At 34.8% G+C, this 10,726-nt stretch overlaps 2 protein-coding genes across 5 annotated transcripts; both read right to left on the minus strand.

Annotated features, from left to right (window-relative positions):
* Positions 1 to 774: 774 nt before the first annotated feature.
* Positions 775 to 5,383, minus strand: LOC133312369 (actin-depolymerizing factor 7). Of its 3 annotated transcripts, none has more exons than XM_061513541.1 (3): positions 5,375 to 5,383; positions 1,209 to 1,468; positions 775 to 1,072 (listed from the first exon to the last, which is right to left on the minus strand). In XM_061513541.1, the coding sequence occupies exons 2-3, from the start codon at positions 1,448 to 1,450 to the stop codon at positions 922 to 924; spliced, it is 393 nt and encodes a 130-aa protein (XP_061369525.1). In that variant the 5' UTR covers positions 1,451 to 1,468; positions 5,375 to 5,383; the 3' UTR covers positions 775 to 921. The 3 variants fall into 3 exon arrangements, with proteins under 3 accessions (XP_061369525.1, XP_061369526.1, XP_061369524.1); XM_061513542.1 differs by lacking the exon at positions 5,375 to 5,383 and having other exon boundaries at positions 775 to 1,008; positions 1,054 to 1,072; positions 1,209 to 1,462; XM_061513540.1 differs by lacking the exon at positions 5,375 to 5,383 and having other exon boundaries at positions 1,209 to 1,472.
* Positions 3,062 to 8,895, minus strand: LOC133312367 (uncharacterized). Of its 2 annotated transcripts, none has more exons than XM_061513538.1 (6): positions 6,765 to 8,895; positions 6,517 to 6,618; positions 5,996 to 6,134; positions 4,354 to 4,445; positions 4,172 to 4,206; positions 3,062 to 3,214 (listed from the first exon to the last, which is right to left on the minus strand). In XM_061513538.1, the coding sequence occupies exons 1-6, from the start codon at positions 8,844 to 8,846 to the stop codon at positions 3,199 to 3,201; spliced, it is 2,466 nt and encodes an 821-aa protein (XP_061369522.1). In that variant the 5' UTR covers positions 8,847 to 8,895; the 3' UTR covers positions 3,062 to 3,198. The 2 variants fall into 2 exon arrangements, with proteins under 2 accessions (XP_061369522.1, XP_061369521.1); XM_061513537.1 differs by having other exon boundaries at positions 4,354 to 4,448.
* Between the last annotated feature and the right edge of the window lie 1,831 nt (positions 8,896 to 10,726).

The following is a 10,726-nucleotide window of genomic DNA, read 5'->3' on the forward strand; positions in this document are numbered from 1 at the left end:
GCTGCAGGAGAGCCCTCTCAGGGCAAGAGGCCTGTTCAGGTTAGAGGATCCAGATGGATTAGAGATGAAGTAATCTCTTTTTGGGATTGTACATATATTTTTTTGGGTCATGATGTATGACCACCCACTATTGTATATGGCCCGTATTATTTGAGATACTTGCTCATACATGGTGTATGTATATTTTGGCAGTTCAGGCATATATGTATGTATTTATTCAGTGAGATGCATTTATTAGTTGCATGTATAATTAAATATATTGTTAAGTAAAGAAGATGTGTAGTGGCACAAAGCCAATAGTTGATTGAATCCATGGACGGGTTCTAGGTCCATTGAATGGGCTATCAATTATATCCATATGTGCTGGACTTTTTTGATTGACAAAGATTAAGTATAAGAGTTGCATTTAATTCCTAGATTGTCTAGTTTATAGCGAAAATGATGTATGTGTGTGACTCTGTCGGGGTTGGTATGGGTTATCATACGTTGATAGTCTTTGATTGTTGTGCAGGTATGGAATGTACAGTCAGTAATATTACGGAAAAGTTTTGTGCAATGCGATACATCAAGAAAATGAAAATGAAAAATTTAATTGACAAAGTTACATAGATTAACACTGAACTTTAAAGTAAGTCTTCCACTTAAGCATTTAAATTATGTTCCACTCAAGACGGGAGATGTAGCAAGTTTCATGTTTAGAAGCCCAAGAATGTAATGTATACACTAAGCCAAACCGTCTAATATAGTATGAAATGCATGGCATTGTTTCTCTCTTGGTATCATAATAAACTACGGGTTTAGAATATAGGCCATCCGACGAAAAGAACAAAAAAAACCACAAAATAAATAAAGAAAATCAGTAGTGCTGCAAAAGCTAGCTGTAAGGAAAAAGAATGAAATATAAATAATAAGATGACGATATCACATTGCTCGTGATTTTATGATGTCAAAGCTCATCTCACTAGGATCTGTTGCTTGCAACTCAACTTGAATGCCATCAAGTTCCCTCTTGAATCTGTCCTTGGAACTGGCATACACCATCTTTTGTCTGACTCTTGATGTATCTGGAGACCTAAATATGAGAAATAAGAAGTAAAGATAAATATATGATACCAAGAGTTATGTGCATCCTGTGATTTTTGCATATAGCTAAAACAAACTATGATTTTACCAAGTATGCGTACAAGAATTGAGGAATTCGAAATTACCATGCAATGAAGAAAATCTTGCTCTTCTGTATGTTCTCATTAGTGATGAAATCAAAATCAAAGACAGCATAACGGCACTCATTAGGAGGCAGAGATGCAGTAAAGTCCTCATAGGTTTCTTCTGGGCTTCCAAGTTTCTCCACTACCACTTCTTGGTTGTCAATCTTAAACACAATGAAACGGTAGTTCCTCTTTGCCTTTAGTTCAAGAAACTTTAATTTACAATCATCAGCAACAGCCATTCCAGATACCGCGTTGGCCTAACACAACACATTTTTGGAAAACAACAGAATCACATAAGCATGAGTTCATTATGAAAAATGACTACAATGTCATAAAGTGTTTGCCAATATTATACAGAAATGAAGTCCCAAAATCAGAAAATTCTCTAAGCAGATTTAGCAATTTCAATAATTAAATTAGATACATCCATTGGTTTTATAAACTTAGAAATAACAACATTTCTGCCACTATATGACGCATTTTATCAAATTGTTCTCGTTGACCTTGTAGACAGATAGGCATCAGAGATTTCAAATATATGCTCTTAGATACAAAATGAATGTTTCTGCATTAAAAGGGATGTTCAGTGTAATTTGCAAACTGTTCTATCTCGCCTCCCATTTTCTTATTCAATTTTTTTTCCCTGTTTTGGCTTCTTATGCATCAAAAGGCATAGTCACATTGCAAAACCTATTGATAATTTGAGGTAGAGGGTGATAGAGACAAAGAGAGAACGTACCATGTTGTAGCGATGATAGAGAAAGCCTATGGAGAAATGAAAATGAAAACAATTGAGAAAGCAACAGAGAAATGAGAGACAGAGGAAGAGATCCTTATTTTGGGGATGCAATGAGAGCTCCGAGACAAAAACGGAGAGCTAAGAGAATTTTGAGGAAGGAAACAAAGGTTGAAATCACTCAGAAATTTGATGGGTGATAATGTCCACTAAGGAAGAACATAATATGTTATACCCTTGATTTGCATGTGCACGTGCAGGTGCTAAACATTGTTTTAATTATTAATTCTAGCCAAGGAGAAATAACATGTGCTCATAAATCAGTTAATAGTAAAGTACTTTGCATACAGATTTTAGTTCATTTTAGAGATTTGTGAAAATCAATTATTATTTTCATTTTATCAAATAAAATGCAATTTAGATTTTCTTTTTCCAGTTAACAAACTTTGTTAAAATATTGGTGAAATAGACATATCAAAATTCATGTATGTCTTTTTTTTTTTTCCTTTCCAAATAGTTTGTTTGTCACCATATCCTACATACCTACTATCTTCCCTTCTATCAGAATAGGAGCACATTTTTTGTCTTACAGGAAGAGTTTTAAAATTTCTCGTTATAGGAGATAAAATTATTTTCTATATACACATAAAAATATATAGGATTTATGTGAGACCATATAAAAAAATAGAGAAAAATTTCATGAAAAAAGAGCTTAAAAAAAGAAGTTAAAAGCTGTTTGAAAATTACATGAAAATTTTAACTTAAAATTTACTTAAAAGCACATATTTCAATAAAATTATCTCTTTCTCTATATTTATCATTCTTCATTTTAAAAAAAAAACACACAATTCAAGAAAAACATATAAGAGCTTAAAAAAAAGCTCCTCCTAGGAGCTTTTAATTTTCAGCTTTTTTCTTCATTATAGAAAAAAGAGTTTTTCATTATAAGAGCTTTTCCCAAAACCTGTTTGACCTAGCTTATGCTTATAAGTAGCTTCTAGCTTAAAAAAGAGAGGATCCAAACAGGCACTAAGTGATCATCACATTAAAAATTTTATAAATTATATCTCTAACAATATCAAAACGCAAAAAAGTGTGCGAATATTATTACCGTTTCTGTTACATACAGACGTGAATTTAAACCTACAAAATTGGGAAACCATGCCTACCAGACATGATACATAACCACCAGATCATCCCCAAGACCATCCCAGCTTGCATGTTTGTAACCCCGGCAATGGACTTATTCCTTCAGCTTCCACTGATGCTATAAATAATGGAACAAACCGTTGTCAGACATTATAGTTATGAGCACCGTTCACATCAACAGAATGCATAGTAACAAACATCAGAAAAAACTAATGGTAGAAGGCACCTAAATAGGAGAATAACAAAGACATCACTCGGGATTAAAGGCAATCGAGACCATAAATCATTTGAAAGAAATTAGACCCAATGCAAATAATATGAACTTGGAATTTATTTTCTGCACGAGAGGAACCAGTTACTGAGAGAAAACTTATACCCCATCCCCATGTTTGAACATGTGCCTAAAGTTCAAACATTTAACAATCTGGGACAGGTCCCCTTTGTTACAACTATGTCCGTCAATGGACGAAACCTAAAACAACAACCTACAACAGCAACGATGAACAATTGCACAGATCACAAGTTGTTATATCAACACAAGCAAGGCAGCTGTATTATCCATTTCTACCACTATAAAGCCTATGATTAAACCTTTTCCCTAATATTCTATAGTTGAAGAAAAGACTCTTATTAGCATCCGTGTAGATGCTAATTTTGCAAAATCGATGCAATTTATATCCCATGTGGAAGACTCAAGCACAACCTAAAATATTAACAACATCTAACTTAACCAACTCAATTATCTATTTCAAGATGTATCAGGACTTAAAAAATAGGTATATATTTTAGAACCAGGATACGACATTCCAATGTATTTCTACTTTTGGAGCAGATTAAACATTTCCTAGCTAGAAAAGGAACCAAACATAGTGCATCTATACTCCTAGGGGCTTTTGGCAAAGTTTTATGTTTGACTGCAGACTGAATGCAAGTAACTGCAGCTCAACAGCCACAAGAAAGGGATTGGCAGCAGTGAAATTTTTTGAGAACTACATGTCATAGATGATATACAAATAATATAAAAACAAAAAATGAAAAGGGAGAATTAGATCAGGTTTCTTGTAGAAAGACTTACTTTCGTTGATAGGCCCATCCATTTGCAGCAACCACCTAAGGAATACAAATTGTAAGAAAAAATTGTACTTGGCATACAATGTTATTAGGATAATGAATCAAAATCATCCACATTGTTACAAAGACTCCAGAAAAATATGCCAGAATGACAATATGCAATATCCAAATAATAGATAATAATACCATTGGATCCATTCCATGGCCATTTCGAGGGCAGTTATTGCTGAAGTGTCCATATGCATAACAGAATAAGCACTTAGCAAACCTTCCTCCCCCTGCTTACCAATGAAAATTTTTGAATCATGAGACACCAGATGAAAAGAACACAAAGTGAATACCATTACAGGTCTGTGAAGATTATTTTGTAATAAAGGACAAACTTATGGCCCCTCGCGGAGGAATTAAGTACCCTCTTCTGCCAGTTCAACAAATGATCACAAGTGGCAGTGTGTCCAGAATTACCAAAAGGAGTAATATACTAGTATAGTCACCAAAAATCTATTTCAAAAGAGTTGCAGTATTTATATGCTTTTAATTTTATAAAAGGATAAAGTTCTATTCGTGAGAAGGAAAGATTATAATATAACCACAGGATAAGAAATTGTCCTTAACATTCTGAGAATGAACAAAAGCCAACAAATAACAAATAACAAAAAAAATTAAAAAAAAATATATCAGAATAATAAATCCCTTGTGGGTGAGTCTTGAAGCATCGATAAGATTGCTCCTTACGGTCACAAGTTCGAATCTAGGAAACAGCCTCTTTGCCAAAAAAATACAAGGAAAAAGCTACATACAATGCTTGTGAAGGGAAAATTTAATGTCCAAAAACAATTTAGACAAACGGATGACATAAAAGAAACCTTTCCTACAATACTTAAAATGTAAAATTACACCAAGGTTGGGAGAGAAAATAGAAAATTAACATATATTTATCTTTCTAAAAAAAGAGTGCACTGAAATACATACACATACATGCAGGCATGCATGCATCTCTCAATTTATATATTGTATATTATCCATATTGCTCCTAATAGATAACATCAAAACCCTATATCAACCTCTGAAACAAGTAATAATCCTAGATGGCTTAAATGCAAAATTCCCATATCTATCTCTCTCATAATCAAAAATTTTGGAATAATATACCAACAAAGTCAAAATATGACCAAAACAAGAGGCATACAATTTATACAAAAAACACTTTCCTAAAAGAAACAACCAAAACTAAAGTCAAGTGAGCTTTTATTGCCACGATAAGTTCTAAACATCATGAATCACTATATATTTACCTCAATGATAAAAAGATTCATTAGAAATAGGGTGCTTGTATGAACTATGAAGCACAAAGAAGAAACAAGACAACAATGGAAGAAACAATAGATTATTGTAGTATTATTTAACTATAAAATCATTATAAAAATTTAAAAAAAAAAAAAAAACTTGAGAATATTATCACCTCTTTCATACAAGTATATTATAAGGCCAAAGATAGAATGCATATTCCCCAGTTACACCAAATCCTAAACATCTTTAATAAGGTATTTATTCTTAGAGAATGGCTAAAAAACTGAGCTAATGGTGCAAACTAAAATTATTTATTACTATGATAAGATATCACCAATTACCAACAATAATAAGTTATTAAAGTTATGAATTAAGTTCAAGAAAGCATATATACTTACGACTCAGATTGATGCTACGTAAATTTCAATCAAAAACTGTAAAATTTAACAATTTTCATGCAACATAAAACTTTGATAAGGTTCTCATATTCAAAAAGAAAATATCAGCGCTTCATGAGAAGCATAAATTTTTAGCTTACCTGCTTGAGACACTGAGCATTTTCCAAGTGAGTGCCCAATTTCCCCACAAAAGAAGCAAACTTCCTCATCCTTGGAGAGACATTTCAGCCTTGGGCAGTGTTGAAATTTGTGACCAGGCTGTCGGCATGCCTGACATTTCTGGAAACACCAAATTACCATTTATATACTACAATTGGCTAATTAATTCTAACTGTATCAATTTCAAGAGAGAGAAGAGGGGGGGGATCATTCTTTAGGGGAAAAAACCACTCCCCGTTAAACCCAACCAGCGAGAAGCCGACTTAAATACGCTATGTGAGGTGGAGGAAATCCTTGTACTCAGTCTTACCCTTGCATAATTGCAAAGAGACTGTTTCCTGGATTCGAACCCATGACCTTTCAGCTATGAAGGAACAGTTTTACCACTGTTACGGTTCGCCTCCTATTAAAATCATTCTATAGGAACAGCTTAAAATTATTTCAGGCTAGAGCAACATAAAATACAAGTACTGAAACTAAATTCATGAATCCCATTACATACCACAGAACTTTCATCATGCTGTTTAAAGGGAGCTTTAGTGACTGTCAGTCCTGCAGTTCTCCGAACAGGGGTTTTAGCACGTGGCTCAGCATTGCATTTGCCCTGGAAATAAAAAATTACCATATATCCACTACAATGAACTAATTGTAATTGAATATTTGTATCAATCTGAAAGTAAAAAAATAGCATCTTTCCAGGAACTGCTAATGATTATTACTGAAACTAAATCTATTGATCTAGTTACATACCTTAGAACTTTCACCAACCCATTCTAAAGGCACTTTAGTGACTGTGAGTCCTTTAATTCTCTGAACAGGGGTTTCAGCAGTTGGATCAGCATTGTGTTTGTCAGATTCTGACCCTCGTGCACTTTTCCTTTTCTCCTTCCCCTTTTTCTTCATCATCTTCTTCTGTTCTGGATCTATTGGGGTTGCTTTGTCTATTAGGGTTGCTGGGTCTATTGGGGGAACTGGGTCTATTGGGATCATTTGGTCTATTGAGGGTGCTGCTGTAGGGCATATAGATTTCTGAACTGGGATTTCAGGTGGCTTGCCATTGCATTCATTGGGTTCTGCCCATTCACTTTTGAGCACACTCTTCCTTTTCTTCTTCCTCTTTTTCTTTGACTTCTTCTGTTCTGGGTCTGTTGGGATTGAAGGGTTTACTAGGATTGCAGGGTGATTGTCCATTGAGATTGTTGGGTCTATTGAGGGTGCTGCAATACAGCATATAGATGTCTGAAACGGAGTTTCAGGCGGTTCAGTATTCTGAACATTGTTTTCTTCCCCACCTAGCGCACTCTTCCTCCTCTTCTTTCTCTTCATCTTCTGTTCAGTGTCTATTGGGATTGCGGGATCTACTGGGATAGTTTGACCAATTAGTGGTGCTGGTTTAGGGCATACTAAGAGTGCTGAATCTATTGGGATTGCTGGGTCTACTGGGATTGTTTGGTCTATTGGGATAACTTGGTCTATCAGGGATTCTGGTTTATGGCATATTGGGATTGCTGGGTCTGGTTGGATCTGCAAACGTAATGGGTTATTGGGTTCCTGTGGTTCTTGGGGCTTGAGCACATTCTTCTCTTTCTTCTCCCACTTCCTTTTCTGGGGAGCATCTCTTAGGGGTGTTGGGATAGGTAAAGAGACTTGTTCAGGGTTCTCTACATTAGCTTCAGTTGGTTCTGTTTCTTTTTCCTTCTCATTCTCTAGTTTTGGGTCTACTGCGCAGCATAGTTGATGGTGCTCTGCATTATCAGGTTCCTGTGGTTGGGGCTTGTGCACATTCTTCTTTTTCCTCTCCCACTTCCTTTTCCGGGGAGTATCATTTGGGGGTGTTGGAGCAGGTAAAGAGAGGAGTTCAGGGTGCTCTACATTAGCTTCAGTTGGTTCTTCACCTTTTTTTGGGATTGCCGGTTCATGTTTAGGGCCAGTTTCAATTGATTCTTTCTTTTCTGGGTGTATTCGGGTTGCTGGATCTACAGGGATTGCTGATTCAGGTTTAGTGCAGACTTGAGGGTGCTCTACAATAGCTTCAGTTGGTTCTGCTCCTTTTTCCTTCTTATTATTAAGTTCTTGGTCTACTGGGGAGCATAGTTGAGGGTGCTCTAAATTAATGGGTTCCTGTGGCTCTTGGGGCTTGAGCACATTCTTCTTTTTCTTCTCCCACTTCCTTTTCTTTGGAGTATCTTTTGCTGGTATTGGATCGGATAAAGAGAGGAGTTCAGGGTGTTCTACATTAGCTTCAGTTGCTTCTGTTCCTTTTTCCTCATTATTCTTCAGTTCTGGGTCTACTTGGGAGAATAGCTGATGGTTCTCTGCATTATAGGGTTCCTTTGGTTCTGGTTCTGGTTCAGCCCCTTGGGGCTTGAGCACATTCTTCTTTTTCTTTTCCCACTTCCGTTTCTGGGGAGTATCTTGTGTGGGTGTTGGAGCAGGTACAGAGAGTAGTTCAGGATGCTCTACATTAGCGTCACGTGATTCTTTTCTCTTTCCCATCATAATCTGGGGTTCTAGAAGTTTATCTGCCACTAGGGGCAGAAGAACATTATTCCTTTCCTGGGGTGTTGGATCAGGCACAGCGAGTACTTGAGGGTGCTGTGCAATAGTTTCATTCGATTGATGTTCTAACACTTTATCCTTTTCCGAAACTATTGGAATTGCAAGTGGAAGTTCATGTTTATGACATACCTGAGGCAGTTCAATTGAATGTGCACCCTTTTCCTTGTTTTTCTTCTTTCTCCTCTTCATCTTACTACTCTGTTCCGGAGAAGCAAACGCTTCATCGGGATTCTCCTCTCTGCGCCTCTTCCCATCAGAAAACTCGCTCTCCATCTTCCTCGATTGATATGATGAATTCAAAATCTGTGGAGGCCACACACAAAACTTGCCATGCCAGTGGTTGCGACGAAGCTACTGAACTGAATCAACTCAGGGAAATTAGGGTTTATGAGCGTTTTTTTTCACTAGTTACAATTACAAGTTTTTTTTTTTTTTTTAATACAAACAATTACAAGTTACAAGCCCATAGATAGTGGTTGCTATAATTTCTTCATTTTATTAATATTGAGGAATTTTTACAACTTATTACCATCGAATTTTAGTAGTTAATTTCAGTCAATTTAATAATTATAATTTATTAAAAATTAATAATTAATTAAAAAATATAACCCAATAAATTATAATCGTTAATTAACAGAAATCAATCATTAAAATTTAGTTGTAAGAAGTTAGTAAAACTTTTTTGTGATAAATGAATCTCTTCTCACTAATATTAATATAAATTAAATTTTCGTTCATGTACTGAACCTGTAAGTATTTATGTCTTTTTTTGAACTCATGAATTTAGCGTGTTTATGGGCTTTTTTTTATCATTGTGTTCCTAATTAAATTAAAAAATATCACTTTGCCCTTATTTTTAAATTATTTAAAAATATGACATTTTTTGAAAATATAAAATTAATATGTCTCTGTTTGACCGTTGATTGTCCTTCATACTCGAGCATGTGACCAATATACTCGAGCAAATTAAATCTCATAAGTTTATGCTCGAGTATGGCGTAATATACTTGAGTATATGGTCTTCTACTTGAGTATATGGTGACAAATCCCTTATAAGAATTTGCCAACACGTAATTCTCGAAAAGTTATGTAGAATAAAAAAAAAAATACCTCATTAAAACACTCGAGTCAAAAGTTATGGCCTTCCGAAGTTTTATCATTAAATTTTTAAATTTTTGTAATGCAAATAGGTTTTGTGATACACACAAAGCTCCTCCTCATATCACTCAAGCCAAGTCAAATATTATGAGTATATGACTATAGAAACTTGTATGATCCAAAAAATCTCGTGGAAAAAAATTCAACCTAAAATTTCAGAATACCATAACTTTTTGATTTGGGTGTTCGAATAAGATGTTTTTTTATTCCACATAACTTTTTTAGAGCTACACATTGCAAATTTTTGAAGGATTATTAGATAGTATTGAAAAGTGAAAATTTAAATAACATCATTCGCAAGATAAAATATGTCAAACGGGGCACATATAAACATTTTTTGGACCAAATTCCCTACGAAATTTTACGGTAAAATTTTCAAAATTTTGTTATGCAAATAGGTTTTGTAATACCCAAAAAGCTCCTCTTTAGATCATCCGAGTCAAGTCCAATATTTTATGACTATAGAAACTTGTTAATCCAAAAAATTTCATGGAAAAAAAATTTATCCTTAAAACTTTATAAAGTCATAACTTTTGACTCAGGTGTCCAAGTCAGATGCTTCTTTTTTATTCCATATAACTTTTTGATAGCTATAAGTTGGCAATTCACGTAGGGGATTTGGTTACCATTTACTCGAGTACAGGACCTATATACTCAAGTATATGGTGTCATACTCGAGTATCAGGGTCTGTACTCGAGTAAATGTTAATAAAAGCCCAAATGACGAACAATATTCGAGTATCAAGGTCCTTTACTCGAATATTTACCGTTCTATGCAATATACTCGAGTATAAAGGTCTTGCACTCGAGTATATAACTCGGTTAACGATCAAACAGAGGTAGATATGTGAAATAGTTTGGAACAGGGGCAAAATGGTTATTTTTAATTGAATTATGGGCACAATGGTCAAAAAGTCATATTTAAGAGCACCAAAAGTTTGTTTGGCACTTTGCAAATTACTTGTCATTCAAGGTCAACAGACCCAACCCGACCG

Source organism: Gastrolobium bilobum, unplaced genomic scaffold (genome assembly GCF_033153095.1).
Source record: "Gastrolobium bilobum isolate Gb01-03AN ecotype WA unplaced genomic scaffold, APGP_CSIRO_Gbil_v1 utg5148, whole genome shotgun sequence".
NCBI lineage: Eukaryota > Viridiplantae > Streptophyta > Magnoliopsida > Fabales > Fabaceae > Gastrolobium > Gastrolobium bilobum.